The sequence below is a fragment of the Alosa pseudoharengus genome, unplaced genomic scaffold, assembly GCF_046254945.1.
Source record: "Alosa pseudoharengus isolate Yale_2024_CS ecotype anadromous, Long Island Sound unplaced genomic scaffold, YU_APseudo_1.1 YU_APseudo_1.1_scf_13, whole genome shotgun sequence".
In the NCBI taxonomy this organism is placed as follows: domain Eukaryota; kingdom Metazoa; phylum Chordata; class Actinopteri; order Clupeiformes; family Clupeidae; genus Alosa; species Alosa pseudoharengus.
In genome coordinates, this window is record NW_027468598.1 from 37,694,010 (window position 1) to 37,715,200 (window position 21,191).

Sequence of the window (21,191 nt, forward strand, 5' to 3'; positions counted from 1 at the left end):
GTTTTAAAAAGAGCTTTAATTTCAATTTGACAAAACTCTAGACAGACAGACGAATGTCTGTAGTGAGTTTTTACCCTCTCTCAGATTTTGATGACAAACAACTATGGCAAATACAGCTCTGAATTTCTTCCTCTTTTTAATGAAGTTAATCACATTTTGAAGTACGAGTCGAAGGGAACAGGGAACATCGACTAAGAGATAGATAGAGACTCTGAAGTGGTCTATTTTCCTTAGCCCAAATTAGGGAATTTGATTCAGATAGGGAGAGCCTCTCAATCAAGTCAATCCTCTCGTACATCCTAAACCCATCGAAAAGGGGCCCTCGCATCAGACACACACTGAAAGATACCTCCTCTTTTACCCTGTGAAATCCTCACAGTCCGAAGACGAGCACACCCACACCTACAGGAGTAGCGATCTCTACTGTGTTACAGGAGCCCCGTAGACACCAGAGTGGACACAAAACGCAACAACTGGTATAACAATACCAGCCACCGTTACAAACAAATCAGAGACAGGTGAATAAACGATGCTGCTCGACAATAGTGCAGGCGTCTGGTCAAGAAATGGACTGATATAAATGAAGTAAGCTATGGGATGATGACTTTGTGTCAAGTTAAAACTGAAGATGCACAGTCGGTAAGCTCCAATATCCAAACTGGGTGATAACGGGGTTTTCACTATTTAACAATGTAGCCTCATGGATAAGGTACAGTAATGTCGGGAAATATGCCACCGTGTGACACTGTAATGGGGGAAAACATGAAGCTGTATCAGCATATTAAGCACCAAATTTGATACTGTAATGTTAATTTGTAACGTTCTGTGTAACCTACATGTATTTAGAACTAGGCCTACTGCTGACATACAGTAGCCTATGCTGTTTCACCTTGTAGTGGCGCTCGACCTTAATACAGTCCGCTTAGCAGGAAAGGTGCTTAAGTCAGTGGCAGAATGCGCGCAAGAGTTGTATACATAAGACACGCCCAGATCTCACAGTAGCTCCTCCCAAAGAGCTCCATGGAATGTAAACGACTGAAGTGAAGTGAGGGGCAGAATGCACGCAGGCTTAAAAGCACGTTTTTGTTTTACTTACGTACATGAGAGAATTTGCCCCTAAAGCATAAAACTCCTGGCTAAAAACTTTTAGTGTAATTAAAGAGTACTCCTAGTGGTAAGATAAAATGCTTCGTGAATACGGCCCCTGATGTTCTGTGGTTATGATAGAACTGAGTTCTTGAGGGCTGATGTTCTGTGGTTAGGATTGGTGTTCTGCGGGTACCTTGTTTGGTCCTCTGCGTGTTGCGGCTCCAGGTAAGAGAAGAACTGGCAGGTGGCATGGAGAGTGCAGGCCAGTTGGCACTGCCAGGCACTGGAGGTGGACAACGTGTGGAGGATCTCACCCACAAACACCACCCAGTGCTGGAGGCCACCAGCACAACCATCTGCACACACACACACACACACACACAGCACAGCAATTCAGCTTCTGTTTAAATTTGCGTCACATATAAAACTGCATGAGAGGGCTGCAGAGATTGACTACTGTCATGCAACAAATGCCTTCAGGACAGATGAGAAGACATTTTATTAACAATGCTGATTCTTTCTTTTTTAATGCTTCCTGACACCATGAGCTTCTAGTTTGACAGCAATGGTGTCTGTTTCATGACTTCATATTCATGTAGTAATTGGGCTACTAATGTGTGTTAAGTGATCTCAGAGTTCCTAGTGTGTATGCAAAAAAGCCCTAGGAACTGTGTAGTTCTAGGAACTGTGTAGTCAAAGATCCTTGATTACTAGCTTGAACCCTCTCTGGTGTAGTTCTAGGAACTGTGTAGTTCTAGCCTCTCCAGTTATTTAGTAGAACTGTGTTCTTCGAACTGTTGTGTCGGAATGTGCCTTATGTGTGTGTGTGTGTGTGTGTGTGTGTGTGTGTGTGTGTGTGTGTGTGTGTTTTCACGTGTGTGTGTGTGTAACACTGGCCTGAGTGGATCTGTAGACTGAAGAGCCTCTTGTCTCCATCAGTGCTGCAGTAGTAGGAGCCTCCATCCTCTTTTTGCACAGACTCTATGTGCAGCTGGACTCGTCCTGACGCCACCTGGCAGCGTGTGGAGTTCCCACAGCCCCCCTGGCAGCCCGCGTTGTTCCCACAGCCCCCCTGGCAGCCCGCGTTGTTCCCACAGCCCCCCTGGCAGCCCGCGTTGTTCCCACAGCCCCCCTGGCAGCGCGCGTTGTTCCCACAGCCCCCCTGGCAGTCCGACAGGCAAGAGAGGGTCACAGCGCCCCCTGGTGGGAGAGTGGTGTTCAGAGGACACCTCTGGTACACAGTGGCAAGGGGTGGTGGTGTCCCATCAGACTGTACACCTGCACAGACAAGACAGGAGACAGGAAGGAAGATAAGAACACCAGGAAATTACATCACAACATGATAACTGTGAAGGGTGGGAGGAGCAACTATATGTGTAATTTGGCTGCATTTCTCCTTAGTGATTCTTCTTTAAAATGTGAATGATACTATGAGCAAGTCGTATAGTCTCTCTGAAATATTAGTTCCTTAAAGGAAAATTCCGGTATTTAGCACTTTGAGTCCCTTTTCTGGTTTGTTTTGGATGAACTAGAGTGGTGGACACCGAAATTTTGACGATTGGTCCTGTCTCGACTTTTCTGACTCGTTTTGAATCGCCTTTGACTAGTCAGAGTGGCTGCCTACAGCTACAGGCATGCTCAAACATGTCCTAAAACAACCCTTAACATTCGTTTTCAAAACTGTGCAACTCACCGAGTGGTTAGTGGTGTTCGTTGATTATTAAAATCAAATATATCGGCACAATGTATGATTTCCAGCCGTCTTATTTGCTATTGTGGAACTATTTTTTCAGACACCTCACAACTGCGTATAAACTTCCGCTCAATTTGAGCCTGAAGCATAGACCAGATGGTGGCGCAGTAATATCAATGTGCAATGACTCTTCCAACAGAAATCAATGGGAATTTACAAAATGGCAAATAAAACACGACAGAAACTGTATTTCGCTACGCTACTTGTTTTGGAACATCAACGAACACCACTAACAACTCGGTGAGTTGCACAGTTTTGAAAACGAACATTAAGGGTTGTTTTAGGACATGTTTGAGCATGCCTGTAGGCAGCCACTCTGACTAGTCAAAGGCGATTCAAAACGAGTCAGAAAAGTCCAGACAGGACCAATCGTCAGAATTACGGTGTCAACCACTCTAGTTCATCCAAAACAAACCAGTGCTAAATACCAGAATTTTCCTTTAACAAAGTTACGAGCTGTGGCATAAGTGACAGTGAGTTCCTAGTTCTGCCCACGGGTACAGAAGTTCCAAAACACTCGTTTAGTTCATTAGCTGACAATGAAACATACAAAGGCAGACAGGGGCGTCGCCAGCCGATTTTACCGGGGCTTCAGCCCGGGGTAAATTGAGCTCAGCCCGGGTAGCCAAAATTGTTATTTAACTTTTTTATTTCATTGTGCGTTCTGTCCCTCGTAGCCTGTTAGAACAAGGAATCCCGAACACTAAACTCTGACAAGGAGAAGCAGAACGGGCCGGGCGGGGCGGGGCTGGGCTGGGCTGGGGGGTGGGTGGAGAGCGGCAGAGGGTCGCTTCGCGGTCTGGTCTGATCAGTGGATCTGTGCTCTTAACTAACGTTACTGCTGTCAACTCACTGGGTGGTTCAGCGTCATAGGGAGATAAGGGAGATGTTTTAACAGTGGCAAACTATAAACCATCTAGAGGGGGCTGAGACAGCTTTCATTCACCCTGTAATGAGCCATTTAACCATCAAAGTGATTACAAAGCTGATGACATAAACATAAAACAGCATTAAAAAACCCAAGTTTCATGGGGATAAACATGTTCCATGGGAATGTGTTTAAATGTCCACTGAAATGTATGCAAATGCCCTATGCATAAGCAAAGCATTTGTAATTAGAGCTGAAAATTGCAATCTCAAAAGTTCTTTGTATCCTGCAATGTAGTATGTTTTTGTTGGTTTGCCACACACTGATCTGATTCCTTAATTTTGTAGAGGGTAGCAGCAAAGATGGGCTACAAACAGAGGAGAAGGAGCCAGCAGCAGGAGCAGATAGGCCCAGCCTATGTCAGGATCAGGCATGGACATTGGTAACCATTATTCAGAGAAGGAGAAGAGAGAAGTGTAAGTGATGAAGGACAACAGCAAGTGATGAGGAGGAGAAGGGAGAAGTGTAAGTGATGAGAAGCAAAAATAGCAAATGATGAGAAGGACAGCAGTAAGTGATGAAAGAAGAGAGTAAGTGATAAGAACAGACAGAGAAACAGACTGAGACAGAACTTCAACCTCAAACATTTTACTGTTTTGGTAGATTTCTGGCATAGATCAAACAACAAAAGAGCAGTCAGGTGATAGAGAGAAGGGAGATCAACAGAAGGAGGTGCAGAACATTTGCTTAAAGGAATTATCCGGAGTAAAATGCACTTTAGATCGATTTACGGATGATTGGGGGTACATACGTTGAGTTGACATCAAAATCATGTCATTCGGATGTGTTTTGAGAAAGGTCGATTGTACCGTTTTCAGTCACAACTCGTAGCCTGGAAGTGAGCGGGGCATTTCAATTGCGCCGCTACAAAACGCTATTTTTATACCTCTTCTACAGTTCCAAACAACATAACACTTACGTGGTAGTGAGTAGAGGGTCCCTAAAGCCAAACCGAAGTATCCCGAGGTCTTTATGTGGTCGAATAGAGAGTCCAGAATGAATTTCATCAAGCCAGTACCTTTCCGGAAATGTTGCCATCTTTGCCGCCACCTTCAGGGGAAAGTCCGTAGGAGTCTTATTGCTGAGTGTGTTGTAACATACTCTGGAAATTCACAATTTCGTCGCCGTTTAAAAAAAAAAAAAACATAGTCCAGTCCATACAACTTCATTTCAATTTCGAAAGAAATACTGGACTATGTTTTTTTAAAAAAAAAAAAACGGCGACGAAATTGTGAATTTCCAGAGCGTGTTACAACACACTCAGCAATAAGACTACGAGGCTATGAGTTGTGACTGAAAACGGTACAATCGAACTTTCTCAAAACACATCCAAATGACATAATTTTGATGTCAACTCAACGTATGTACCCCCAATCATCCGTAAATCGACCTAAAGTGCATTTATAAAGGATAATTCCTTTAATGATACATTACATGCAACCTCACACTTAAATGTGTATGTGCCTAGTAATTCAATAATAAAATATAGCCGCAAGCGGCAATGGCGGGCCCGAGCACCTGCGGGCCGCAACCCGTGGCATGTCGGAATCCAACAAAGCACCGACGTGGTGCGTTTGTGAAATGTACATATTTGATGCGTGTGCTATTTGTTTTTGTATTTTATTTTCTGCCACATGTACTTGCTTGGCCAGGTGGGGGCGCAATGCAAGGCAGGCCCATTGGGTGTCATCATAATCATAATATATATTAACCTGAGAAATTTCAGACCATTCATTTTAAGCAAAGAACATTTCTGATACACTTTTTGGTTGGCCAGATGGTGGCGCTATGTTAGGCATGGAAATTACACATGTGAATATCATCACAATGATATTCAAATGTTTTGTAAACGTTCAGATTACACTTAAGATCACTTAAGGCATTGTCCATTTTCTGGCACATTTCCTGCTTGACCAGGTGGTGGCGCTATGGCAGGCAGGCCCATTGGGTGTCTGGATATCATCATAATTATAATATTTATTAACATGAGAAGTTTCAGACCATTTATTCAAAGCATAGAGCATTTCTGGCACATTTCCTGCTTGGCCAGATGGTGGCGCTATGCTAGGCCTGTGAATTACGAATGTGAATATCATCACAATAATGATGTCTGATATTTTATAAAGTTTCAGATCAATCACTTAAGGCATTGTCCATTTCTGGCACATTTCCTGCTTGGCCAGGTGGTGGCGCTATGCCAGGCAGGCCCATTGGGTGTCTGGATATCATCATAATTATAATATCTATTAACCTGAGAAGTTTCAGACCATTCATTCAATGCACTGTGATTTATGACACATTTCCTGTTTATGTGGTGAGATATTAAAATCATATCAAATATATAAGTTATCAAAAATCCCTTCACAATTTAACATCAGCGACATCTTGGCATAATATTTGCCAAATTTCAAATGAATCTGACAAACCGTCTAGGAGGAGTATGTTCAAATTGATCATATGGCATCAGTATAATTGTCAATCTTTCTGTTGCCAGTTGGTGGCGCTATGCCAAACATGCATTATGGGCATGTGAATATTATCATTAACATGGTCTTCAATGACCTGTGAAATTTAAAACATTTCAAGCCATGCATGGTGAATTATGACACATTTATTGTTTATGTGGAAGAGTATTAAAATTAATAATGTCGCCATTTCGTCAAATTACAACATATCAAAAAAAAGCTTCACAATTTATAATCAGGAACATCTCGGCGTCATGTATACCAACTTTGACATGAATTGGATCAACCGTCTAGGAGGAGTATGTTAAAACTTATCATGTCCACAACGCACAAAATCTCAATTACCTCACTTCCTGTGGGCGTGGCTAATGGCATGTTAATGCAAAAGTTGTTTGTTTTAGGGAGATACATACACCCACCAAATTTGGTGTGTGTATCTAAAACGATATGCCAACCACAAGTCACAGTGACATAAGGGGGCGCTATGGAGTTCCTGGGCAACGCCCGGTGCCAAGCTTTTATCCCTGTCTATTCACTGTATCACTTAATGTCTGTGCCAAATTTCATGCGTTTTCACCTATGTGAAGAACCTCTTTTGGCATCATGATTCATCACATATTTCATCACATATTAGTCTGCACAAAATCCCAAATACCTCAGTTCCTGTTGGGCGTGGCTAATGCATTGTACATACGAAAGTCGTTCATCTTGGGGAGATACAGACACCTACCAAATTTGGTGTGTGTAGCTGAAAGTATATGCGCACCACGGGATCAGTCATCTAAGGGGGCGTAAGGGGGCGCTAGCGAGTCTCTGGGCCACACCCTGGGCCAAGCTTTTTTACCTAGCTGCTTTGTGTGACACCTGACATGTGTGCCAAATTTCAAGACTTTTCAATTATGTTAACCACCTCAAAATATTTGCCAACCACGGGATCAGTCACCTAAGGGGGCGCTAGCGAGTCCCTGGGCCACGCCCGGGGTCAAGCTCTTGTACCTAACTGCGTTGCGTGACACCTGACGTGTGTGCCAAATTTCAAGAGTTTTCGACCATGTTAACCACCTCAAAAACAGGAAAGCAAAAAAGTAGAATAACAATAATACTCAATAATAATAATAAATATAGCCGCAAGCGGCAATGGCGGGCCCGAGCACCTGCGGGCCGCAACCCATGACATTTCAGAATCCAACAAAGCACCGACGTGGTGCATTTGTAAAATGTACATATTTGATGTGTGTGTTATTTGTTTTTGCATGTTATTTTCTGGCACATTTACTTGCTTGGCCAGGTGGGGCAATATGCAAGGCAGGCCCATTGTGTGTCATCATAATCATAATATATATTAACCTGAGAAATTTCAGATTATTAATTTTAAGCAAAGAACATTTTTTATACACTTTTTGGCCAGATGGTGGCGCTATATTAGGCATGTGAATTACACATGTGAATATCATCACAATAATGATATCCAATATTTTGTAAAGTTTCAGATCAACCAATAAAGGCATTACCAATTTCTGGCACATTTTCCTGCTTGGCCAGGTGGTGGCGCTATGCCAGGCAGGCCCATAGGGTTTCTGGATATCATCATAATTATAATATCTATTAACCTGAGAAGTTTCAGACCATTCATTCAAAGCATAGAGCATTTCTGGCATATTTCCTGTTTGGCCAGATGGTGGCGCTATGCTAGGCATGTGAATTATATGTGTGAATATCATCGCAATAATGATATCCAATATTTTATAAAGTTTCAGATCAATTACTTAAGGCATTGTCCATTTCTGGCACATTTCCTACTTGGCCAGGTGGTGGCGCTATGCCAGGCAGGCCCATTGGGTGTCTGAATATCATCATAATCATAATATCTATTAACCTGAGAAGTTTCAGACCATTCATTCAATGCACTGTGACTTTATGACACATTTCCTGTTTATATGGTGAGATATTAAAATCATGACATATTACAACATATCAAAAATCCCTTCGCAATTTAACATCAGCAACATCTTGGCATCATATTTGCCAAATGTCACATGAATCTGACAAACCGTCTAGGAGGAGTATGTTAAAATTCTTCATGTGACATCAGTGTAATTGCCATTCTTTCTGTTGCCAGGTGGTGGCGCTATGCCAAAGATGGGTTATGGGCATGTGAATATCATCACTACCATGGTATTCAAAGACCTGTGAAATTTAAAACATTTCAAGCCATGCATGGTGAATTAAGACACATTTATTGTTTATGTGGAAGGGTATTAAAATTAATAATTTCACCATTTCGTCAAATTACAACATATCAAAAAAAAGCTTCACAATTTATAATCAGGAACATCTCGGCGTCATGTATACCAAATTTTACATGAATCGGATCAACCGTCTAGGAGGAGTACGTTAAAATTGATCATGTCCACAACGCACAAAATCTCAATTACCTCACTTCCTGTGGGCGTGGCTAATGGCATGTTAATACAAAAGTTGTTTGTTTTTGGGAGTTACATACACCCACCAAATTTGGTGTGTTTATCTAAAACTATATGCCAACCACAAGTCACAGTGACATAAGGGGGCGCTATGGAGTTCCTGGGCAACGCCCGGTGCCAAGCTTTTATCCCTGTCTATTCACTGTATCACTTGATGTGTGTGCCAAATTTCATGCGTTTTCACCCATGGGAAGCACCTCTTTTGGCATCATGTTTCATCACATATTTCATCACATTTTAGTCTGCACAAAATCCCAAATACCTCACTTCCTGTTGGGCGTGGCTAATGCATTGTACATACGAAAGTTGTTCATCTTGGGGAGATACAGACACCTACCAAATTTGGTGTGTATAGCTGAAACTATATGCCCACCACGGGATCAGTCATCTAAGGGGGCGTAAGGGGGCGCTAGCGAGTCTCTGGGCCATACCCGGGGCCAAGCTTTTTTACCTAGCTGCTTTGTGTGACACCTGATGTGTGTGCCAAATTTCAAGACTTTTCGATTATGTTAACCACCTCAAAATATTTGCCAACCACGGGATCAGTCACCTAAGGGGGCGCTAGCGAGTCCCTGGGCCACGCCCGGGGTCAAGCTCTTGTACCTAACTGCGATGCGTGACACCTGACGTGTGTGCCAAATTTCAAGAGTTTTCGACCATGTTAACCACCTCAAAAACAGGACAGCAAAAAAGTAGAATAACAATAATAATAATAAAAATAATAATAATCCTTACAAAAACAATAGGGCCTTGCGCCCTTCGGTGCTCGGGCCCTAAATATAGCCGCAAGCGGCAATGGCGGGCACGAGCACCTGCGGGCCGCAAGCCGTGACATGTCGGAATCCAACAAAGCATCGACGTGGTTCGTTTGTGAAATGTACATATTTGATGCGTGTGCTATTTGTTTTTGTATTTTATTTTCTGCCACATGTACTTGCTTGGCCAGGTGGGGGCGCAATGCAAAGCAGGCCAATTGGGTGTCATCATAATCATAATATATATTAACCTGAGAAATTTCAGACCATTCATTTTAAGCAAAGAACATTTCTGATACACTTTTTAGTTGGCCAGATGGTGGCGCTATGTTGGACATGGAAATTAGACATGTGAATATCATCACAATAATGATATCCATATTTTGTGTAAACTTTCAGATCAATCACTTAAGGCATTGTCCAGTTCTGGGACATTTCCTGCTTGACCAGGTGGTGGCGCTATGCCAGGCAGGCCCATTGGGTGTCTGGATATCATCATAATTATAATATCTATTAACATGAGAAGTTTCAGACCATTTATTCAAAGCATAGAGCATTTCTGGCACATTTCCTGCTTGGCCAGATGGTGGCGCTATGCTAGGCCTGTGAATTACTAATGTGAATATCATCACAATAATGATATCAGATATTTTATAAAGTTTCAGATCAATCACTTAAGGCATTGTCCATTTCTGGCACATTTCCTACTTGGCCAGGTGGTGGCGCTATGTCAGGCAGGCCCATTGGGTGTCTGGATATCAACATAATCATAATATCTATTAACCTGAGAAGTTTCAGACGGTTCATTCAATGCACTTTGACTTTATGACACATTTCCAGTTTATATGGTGAGATATTAAAATCATGACATATTACAACATCAAACATATCAAAAATCCCTTCGCAATTTAACATCAGCAACATCTTGGCATAATGTTAGCCAAATTTCACATGAATCCGACAAACCGTCTAGGAGGAGTATGTTAAAATTGATAATGTAACATCAATGTAATTGCCATTCTTTCTGTTGCCAGGTGGTGGCGCTATGCCAAATATACATTATGGGCATGTTTATATCATCACTACCATGGTATTCAAAGACCTGTGAAATTTAAAACATTTCAAGCCATGCATGGTGAATTAAGACACATTTATTGTTAACGTGGAAGGGTATTAAAATTCATAGTTTCGCCATTTCGTCAAATTACAACATATCAAAAAAAGCTTCACAATTTAGAATCAGAAGCATATTGGCATCATGTATACCAACTTTCACATGAATCGGATCAATCGTCTAGGAGGAGTACGTTAAAATTGATCATGTCCACAATGCACAAAATCCCAATTACCTCACTTCCTGTGGGCGTGGCTAATGGCATGTTAATAGAAAAGTTGATTGTTTTTGGGAGTTACACACACCCACCAAATTTGGTGTGTGTATCTAAAACTATATGCCAACCACAAGTCACAGTGACATAAGGGGGCGCTATGGAGTTCCTGGGCCAAGCCCAGTGCCAAGGCTTTTCCCCTGTGTATTCATGGTACCTCTTGACGTGTGTGCCAAATTTCATACGTTTTCACCGATGGGAAGAACGTCTTCTGGCATCACAATTCATCACATTTTAGTCCGCACAAAATCCCAAATACCTCACTTCCTGTTGGGCGTGGCTAATGCATTGTACATACGAAAGTTGTTAATCTTGGGGAGATACACATACCTACCGAATTTGATGTGTCTAGCTGAAAGTATGTGCTAACCACTGCCTCAATCACCTAAGGGGGCGCTACTGAGTCCCTGGGCCACGCCCAGGGCCAAGCTCTTGTACCTAACTGCTTTGCGTGACACCTGATATGTGTGCCAAATTTCAAGAGTTTTCGACCATGTTAACCACCTCAAAAAAGGAAAACGCTCTGAGACAAAGTTAATATAATAATAATAATAAATATAGCCGCAAGCGGCAATGGCGGGCCCGAGCACCTGCGGGCCGCAACCCATGACATTTCAGAATCCAACAAAGCACCGACGTGGTGCATTTGTAAAATGTACATATTTGATATGTGTGTTATTTGTTTTTGCATGTTATTTTCTGGCACATTTACTTGCTTGGCCAGGTGGGGCAATATGCAAGGCAGGCCCATTGTGTGTCATCATAATCATAATATATATTAACCTGAGACATTTCAGATTATTCATTTTAAGCAAAGAACATTTTTGATACACTTTTTGGCCAGATGGTGGCGCTATATTAGGCATGTGAATTACACATGTGAATATCATCACAATAATGATATCCAATATTTTGTAAAGTTTCAGATCAACCAATAAAGGCATTACCAATTTCTGGCACATTTTCCTGCTTGGCCAGGTGGTGGCGCTATGCCAGGCAGGCCCATAGGGTGTCTGGATATCATCATAATTATAATATCTATTAACCTGAGAAGTTTCAGACCATTCATTCAAAGCATAGAGCATTTCTGGCATATTTCCTGTTTGGCCAGATGGTGGCGCTATGCTAGGCATGTGAATTATATGTGTGAATATCATCACAATAATGATATCCAATATTTTATAAAGTTTCAGATCAATCACTTAAGGCATTGTCCATTTCTGGCACATTTCCTACTTGGCCAGGGGGTGGCGCTATGTCAGGCAGGCCCATTGGGTGTCTGGATATCATCATAATCATAATATCTATTAACCTGAGAAGTTTCAGACCATTCATTCAATGCACTGTGATTATATGACACATTTCCAGTTTATATGGTGAGATATTAAAATCATGACATATTACAACATATCAAAAATCCCTTCGCAATTTAACATCAGCAACATCTTGGCATAATGTTAGCCAAATTTCACATGAATCCGGCAAACCGTCTAGGAGGAGTATGTTAAAATTGATCATGTAACATCAATGTAATTGCCATTCTTTCTGTTGCCAGGTGGTGGCGCTATGCCAAATATACATTATGGGCATGTGAATATCATCACTACCATGGTATTCAAAGACCTGTGAAATTTAAAACATTTCAAGCCATGCATGGTGAATTAAGACACATTTATTGTTAACATGGAAGGGTATTAAAATTCATAGTTTCGCCATTTCATCAAATTACAACATATCAAAAAAAGCTTCACAATTTAGAATCAGAAGCATATTGGCATCATGTATACCAACTTTCACATGAATCGGATCAATCATCTAGGAGGAGTACATTAAAATTGATCATGTCCACAATGCACAAAATCCCAATTACCTCACTTCCTGTGGGCGTGGCTAATGGCATGTTAATACAAAAGTTGATTGTTTTTGGGAGTTACACACACCCACCAAATTTGGTGTGTGTATCTAAAACTATATTCCAACCACAAGTCACAGTGACATAAGGGGGCGCTATGGAGTTCCTGGGCCAAGCCCAGTGCCAAGGCTTTTCCCCTGTGTATTTATGGTACCTCTTGACGTGTGTGCCAAATTTCATGCGTTTTCACCGATGGGAAGAACGTCTTCTGGCATCACAATTCATCACATTTTAGTCCGCACAAAATCCCAAATACCTCACTTCCTGTTGGGCGTGGCTAATGCATTGTACATACGAAAGTTGTTCATCTTGGGGAGATACACATACCTACCGAATTTGATGCGTCTAGCTGAAAGTATGTGCCAACCACTGCCTCAATCACCTAAGGGGGCGCTACTGAGTCCCTGGGCCACGCCCAGGGCCAAGCTCTTGTACCTAACTGCTTTGCGTGACACCTGATATGTGTGCCAAATTTCAAGCGTTTTCGACCATGTTAACCACCTCAAAAAAGGAAAACGCTCTGAGACAAAGTTAATATAATAATAATAATAATAATAATAATAATAATAATCCTTACAAAAACAATAGGGCCTTGCGCCCTTCGGTGCTCGGGCCCTAATAATCCTTACAAAAACAATAGGGCCTTGCGCCCTTCGGTGCTCGGGCCCTAAATATAGCCGCAAGCGGCAATGGCGGGCCCGAGCACCTGTGGGCCGCAACCCGTGACATGTCGGAATCCAACAAAGCACCGACGTGGTGCATTTGTGAAATGTACATATTTGATGCGTGTGCTATTTTTTTTTGTATTTTATTTTCTGCCACATGTACTTGCTTGGCCAGGTGGGGGCGCAATGCAAGGCAGGCCCATTGGGTGTCATCATAATCATAATATATATTAACCTGAGAAATTTCAGACCATTAATTTTAAGCAAAGAACATTTCTGATACACTTTTTGGTTGGCCAGATGGTGGCGCTATGTTAGGCATGGAAATTACACATGTGAATATCATCACAATAATGATATCCACATTTTTTGTAAACTTTCCGATCAATCACTTAAGGCATTGTCCATTTCTGGCACATTTCCTGCTTGACCAGGTGGTGGCGCTATGCCAGGCAGGCCCATTGGGTGTCTGGATATCATCATAATCATAATATCTATTAACATGAGAAGTTTCAGACCATTTATTCAAAGCATAGAGCATTTCTGGCACATTTCCTGCTTGGCCAGATGGTGGCGCTATGCTAGGCCTGTGAATTACGAATGTGAATATCATCACAATAATGATATCTGATATTTTATAAAGTTTCAGATCAATCACTTAAGGCATTGTCCATTTCTGGCACATTTCCTGCTTGGCCAGGTGGTGGCGCTATGCCAGGCAGGCCCATTGGGTGTCTGGATATCATCATTATCATGATATCTATTAACCTGAGAAGTTTCAGACCATTCATTGAATGCACTGTGATTTATGACACATTTCCTGTTTATGTGGTGAGATATTAAAATCAAATCAAATATATTACAATATTCAAAAATCCATTCACAATTTAACATCAGTGACATCTTGGCATAATGTTTGCCAAATTTCAAATGAATCTGACAAACCGTCTAGGAGGAGTATGTTCAAATTGATCATGTGACATCAGTATAATTGTCATTCTTTCTGTTGCCAGTTGGTGGCGCTATGCCAAACATGCATTATGGGCATGTGAATATTATCATTCACATGGTCTTCAATGACCTGTGAAATGTAAAACATTTCAAGCCGTGCATGGTGAATTATGATACATTTATTGTTTATGTGGAAGGGTATTAAAATTAATAATTTCGCCATTTCGTCAAATTACAACATATCAAAAAAAAGCTTCACAATTTATAATCAGGATCATCTCGGCATCATGTATACCAACTTTGACATGAATCGGATCAACCGTCTAGGAGGAGTACGTTAAAATTGATCATGTCCACAACGCACAAAATCTCAATTACCTCACTTCCTGTGGGCGTGGCTAATGGCATGTTAATACAAAAGTTGTTTGTTTTTGGGAGTTACATACACCCACCAAATTTGGTGTGTGTATCTAAAACTATATGCCAACCACAAGTCACTGTGACGTAAGGGGGCGCTATGGAGTTCCTGGGCAACGCCCGGTGCCAAGCTTTTATCCCTGTCTATTCACTGTACCACTTGATGTGTGTGCTAAATTTCATGCGTTTTCGACCATGTTAACCACCTCAAAATATATGCCAACCACGGGATCAGTCACCTAAGGGGGCGCTAGCGAGTCCCTGGGCCACGCCTGGGGTCAAGCTCTTGTACCTTACTGCGATGCGTGACACCTGACGTGTGTGCCAAATTTCAAGAGTGTTCGACCATGTTAACCACCTCAAAAACACGAAAGCAAAAAAGTGGAATAACAATAATAATAATAAATATAGCCGCAAGCGGCAATGGCGGGCCCGAGCACCTCCGGGCCGCAACCCGTGACATTTCAGAATACAACAAAGCACCGACGTGGTGCATTTGTAAAATGTACATATTTGATGCGTATGCCATTTGTTTTTGCATGTTATTTTCTGGCACATTTACTCGCTTGGCCAGGTGGGGGCGCAATGCAAGGCAGGCCCATGTTGTGTCATCATAATCATAATATATATTAACCTGAGAAATTTCCAATTACTCATTTTAAGCAAAGAACATTTCTGATACACTTTTTGGCCAGATGGTGGCGCTATATTAGGCATGTGAATTACACATATGAATATCATCACAATAATGATATCCAATATTTTGTAAAGTTTCAGATCAACCAATAAAGGCATTACCAATTTCTGGCACATTTTCCTGCTTGGCCAGGTGGTGGCGCTATGCCAGGCAGGCCCATAGGGTCTCTGGATGTCATCATAATTATAATATCTATTAACCTGAGAAGTTTCAGACCATTCATTCAAAGCATAAAGCATTTATGGCATATTTCCTGTTTGGCCAGATGGTGGCGCTATGCTAGGCATGTGAATTATATGTGTGAATATCATCACAATAATGATATCCAATATTGTATAAAGTTTCAGATCAATCACTTAAGGCATTGTCCATTTCTGGCACATTTCCTACTTGGCCAGGTGGTGGCGCTATTCCAGGCAGGCCCGTTGGGTGTCAGAATATCATCATAATCATAATATCTATTAACCTGATAAGTTTCAGACCATTCATTCAATGCACTGTGACTTTATGACACATTTCCTGTTTATAGGGTGAGATATTAAAATCAGGACATATTACAACATATCAAAAATCCGTTCGCAATTTAACATCAGCAACATCTTGGCATCATATTTGTCAAATTTCACATGAATCTGACAAATTGTCTAGGAGGAGTATGTTAAAATTGACCATGTGACATCAGTGTAATTGCCATTCTTTCTGTTGCCAGGTGGTGGCGCTATGCAAAATATGCATTATGGGCATGTGAATATCATCACTCCCATGGTATTCAAAGACCTGTGAAATGTAAAACATTTCAAGCCATGCATGGTGAATTATGACACATTTATTGTTTATGTGGAAGGGTATTAAAATTAATAATTTCGCCATTTCGTCAAATTACAACATATCAAAAAAAAGCTTCACAATTTATAATCAGGAACATCTCGGCGTCATGTATACCAACTTTGACATGAATCGGATCAACCGTCTAGGAGGAGTACGTTAAAATTGATCATGTCCACAATGCACAAAATCCCAATTACCTCACTTCCTGTGGGCGTGGCTAATGGCATGTTAATACAAAAGTTGATTGTTTTTGGGAGTTACACACACCCACCAAATTTGGTGTGTGTATCTAAAACTATATTCCAACCACAAGTCACAGTGACATAAGGGGGCGCTATGGAGTTCCTGGTCCAAGCCCAGTGCCAAGGCTTTTCCCCTGTGTATTCATGGTACCTCTTGACGTGTGTGCCAAATTTCATGCGTTTTCACCGATGGGAAGAACATCTTCTGGCATCACAATTCATCACATTTTAGTCCGCACAAAATCCCAAATACCTCACTTCCTGTTGGGCGTGGCTAATGCATTGTACATACGAAAGTTGTTCATCTTGGTGAGATACACATACCTACCGAATTTGATGCGTCTAGCTGAAAGTATGTGCCAACCACTGCCTCAATCACCTAAGGGGGCGCTACTGAGTCCCTGGGCCACGCCCAGGGCCAAGCTCTTGTACCTAACTGCTTTGCGTGACACCTGATATGTGTGCCAAATTTCAAGCGTTTTCGACCATGTTAACCACCTCAAAAAAGGAAAACGCTCTGAGACAAAGTTAATATAATAATAATAATAATAATAATAATAATAATAATAATAATAATCCTTACAAAAACAATAGGGCCTTGCGCCCTTCGGTGCTCGGGCCCTAATAATAATAATAATAATCCTTACAAAAACAATAGGGCCTTGCGCCCTTCGGTGCTCGGGCCCTAATAATAATAATAATAATAATCCTTACAAAAACAATAGGGCCTTGCGCCCTTCGGTGCTCGGGCCCTAATAATAATAATAATAATAATAATAATCCTTACAAAAACAATAGGGCCTTGCGCCCTTCGGTGCTCGGGCCCTAAATATAGCCGCAAGCGGCAATGGCGGGCCCGAGCACCTGCGGGCCGCAACCCGTGACATGTCGGAATCCAACAAAGCACCGACGTGGTGCGTCTGTGAAATGTACATATTTGATGCGTGTGCTATGTGTTTGTGTATTTTATTTTCTGCCACATTTACTTGCTTGGCCATGTGGGGGCGCAATGCAAGGCAGGCCCATTGGGTGTCATCATAATCATAATATATGTTAACCTGAGAAATTTCAGACCATTCATTTTAAGCAAAGAACATTTCTTAAACACGTTTTGGTTGGCCAGATGGTGGCGCTATGTTACAGTAGGCATGGAAATTACACATGTGAATATCATCACAATAATGATATCCCAAATGTTTGTAAAATTGCCAGAGTTCACTACCCAACACCACTTACTACAAATATGCAGATGACACAGCCATAGTAGGACTACTTACAGACAACAGTTCCATCACAGCTTACCACCAGTCCATCACAGATTTTGCACTGTGGTGCTCTGATAACTACCTCCAACTCAACATTGACAAGACAAAAGAACTGGTCATTCATGCATCAAAATCACCCCCTGGACTCACTCACATCACCATACATGGCCAACCAGTTGCACAGGTCAGCACTTTCAAATATCTTGGTCTCACCATTGACAATAAGCTTAACTTCAATGAACATGTCACCATTACACAGAAACGTGCACAACAGAGACTGTATGCAATACGCAAACTAAGATCACTGTATGTTGCCCCCCATCTCCTTCTGCTACTCTACAAAAGCATCATCCAACCCCTTCTACTCTACTGCTCCCCCTGTTTCTTCACCATACTAAATGTCACCAGCAAGAACAAACTCATTAAAATCTCACACTTAGCATCCAAGATAATACAGCTTCCCACCCCCAGCCTCACTGATGCAAATGACACAGCCACCACACGCCTTGCACGCACCATAGTAAGTAGCCCTGACCATCCCCTGAACCGTTTCTTCACCCTACTCCCATCTGGCCGCAGATACAGAGTCCTGGACTGGAAAAAAGCACACTTTAAGAAAAGTTTTATACCCTCAGCAATCACTGCACTAAACAAACTCCTGTGACAATAACCCATTCCCCCTATTCTTTTGTGTTTTATGTTGTCTGCACTGTCCACCTTTTTGCTTGTATGGTGTTGAGGAGGGAGGGAACTGGGGGGGGGGGGGGGGTGTTATGTTATGTGTTATATGTTATATGCTATATGTATGAGGCTGTGTACATCCTGCATGAAAATGTAACAAAGACATGTGTGAAAAAGAATATCCCTATGGGACAATAAAGACTCTATACTATTTCAGATCAATCACTTAAGGCATTGTCCATTTCTGGCACATTTCCTGCTTGCAAAGGAATGGAATGCCCGCACTCTGCTTAAAATTTCAGATTAATCACTTAAGGCATTGTCCATTTCTGGCTACATTTCCTGCTTGACCAGGTGGTGGCGCTATGCCAGGCAGGCCCATTGGGTGTCTGGATATCATCATAATCATAATATCTATTAACCTGAGAAGTTTCAGACCATTTATTCAAAGCATAGAGCATTTCTGGCACATTTCCTGCTTGGCCAGATGGTGGCGCTATGCTAGGCATGTGAATTACACATGTGAATATCATCACAATAATATCCAATATTTTATGAAGTTTCAAATTAATCAGTTAAGGCATTGTCCATTTCTGGCACATTTCCTACTTGGCCAGGTGGTGGCGCTGTGCCAGGCAGACCCATTGGGTGTCTGAATATCATCATAATCATAATATCTTTTAACCTGAGAAGTTTCAGGCCATTCATTTAATGCACTGTGACTTTATGACACATTTCCTGTTTGTATGGTGAGATATTAAAATTATGACATATTACGACATATCAAAAATCCCTTCGCAATTTAACATCAGCGACATCTTGGCATAATGTTTGCCAAATTTCACATGAATCTGACAAACCGTCTAGGAGCAGTATGTTAAAATTGATCATGTGACATCATTGTAATTGTAATTCTTGCTGTTGCCAGTTGGTGGCGCTATGCAAAACATGCATTATGGGCATGTGAATATCATTATTAACATGGTCTTCAATGACCTGTGAAATATAAAACATTTCAAGCCATGCATGGTGAATTATGACACATTTATTGTTTATGTGGAAGGGTATTAAAATGAATAATTTCGCCATTTCGTCAAATTACAACATATCAAAAAAAGCTTCACAATTTATAATCAGGAACATCTCGGCGTCATGTATACCAACTTTGACATGAATCGGATCAACCGTCTAGGAGGAGTACGTTAAAATTGATCATGTCCACAACGCACAAAATCTCAATTACCTCACTTCCTGTGGGTGTGGCTAATGGCATGTTAATACAAAAGTTGATCGTTTTTGGGAGTTACATACACCCACCAAATTTGGTGTGTGTATCTAAAACTATATGCCAACCACAAGTCACAGTGACATAAGGGGGCGCTATGGAGTTCCTGGGCCAAGTCCAGTGCCAAGGCTTTTCCCCTGTGTATTCATGGTACCTCTTGATGTGTGTGCCAAATTTCATGCGTTTTCACTGATGGGAAGCACCTCTTTTAGCATCACAATTCATCCCATTTTAGTCCGCACATAATCCCAAATACCTCACTTCCTGTTGGGCGTGGCTAATGCATTGTACATACGAAAGTTGTTCATCTTGGGGAGATACACACACCTACCAAATTTGATGTGTCTAGCTGAAAGTATGTGCCAACCACTGCATCAGTCACCTAAGGGGGCGCTATTGAGTCCCTGGGCCACGCCCGGGGCCAAGCTCTTGTGCCTAACTGCTTTGCGTGACACCTGATGTGTGTGCCAAATTTCAAGACTTTTCACCCATGTTAACCACCTCAAAAAAGGAAAACGCTCTGAGACAAAGTTAAAACACTCGTAATAATAATAATAATCCTTACAAAAACAATAGGGCCTTGCGCCCTTCGGTGCTCGGGCCCTAAATATAGCTGCAAGCAGCAATGAGGGGGCCAAGCAGGCAGTTCAGCAGGCCAGATTTGCCATGTAAGTCAATGCCGTTGCATCAGACATGTAGGCTTAAGCAGTCACAGCAAGTTCCATGCCATACAACCCAAGATTGGCTGAGTTACAAGGTCAAGTTTCACATCAAAACATAGCTGATTTTGTGGGGCTGAACCAGGGCTGAGTGTCGGCGCCCCCTCCCCCAGCCAGTCCACCGCCGCAACCGCCCCTGCCCATCCCACCCCGTCCCACCCTTGCACGCACACATTAGAATGAACTGGATGGAACTTGCTGTCATCAGTTTCACATCAAAAATAAAAGATTGACTGACATATGATCACACTTGCTGTGATTTAAACAGAGAGGTCAAAAATTGACGTCATAGGGTGTGTTGAACTCGGCTTGGCCCAAGGATTCCAATGATACCTCATTTTGCCATTCGGGTCAACAGGTCAAAAGTTACGTCCGTGAACACAAATCCAACTTTGGCCTGTTGGTGGCGCTAGAGCGCTTGAGGTGCCGTCATGAAACTTGGTGAAATGAATTATTGGACTGTCCCCAATTAGTGTGCAAAATTGTATAACTTTTTACCAGACGGTTCTATGGGCGGCCATTGACTTCCATTGCAAAATAATGCGCATCAGCAACTACTGGCCAAAATGCATTTTTGTCAATTACGGAGCCCCCTAGAGGTCAAATGTCACCAAATTTCTTGAGCGTCCTCCCGATAGGGTCGGAGGTACATGTACTAAGTTTGGTTT

The 21,191-nt window shown here is 41.9% G+C and overlaps 1 protein-coding gene across 1 annotated transcript in view; it reads right to left on the reverse strand.

Moving 5' to 3' along the window:
* The window catches only part of LOC143121426 (uncharacterized), a 209,673-nt gene that overhangs the window by 24,198 nt on the left and 164,284 nt on the right, over positions 1-21,191 (reverse strand). The window contains exons 5-6 of the mRNA XM_076281786.1: positions 1,987-2,367; positions 1,283-1,445 (exon numbers count right to left, since the gene is read on the reverse strand). Of these exons, the coding sequence (XP_076137901.1) occupies positions 1,283-1,445; positions 1,987-2,367 (544 nt within the window). The remainder of the gene's footprint in view (positions 1-1,282; positions 1,446-1,986; positions 2,368-21,191) is intronic.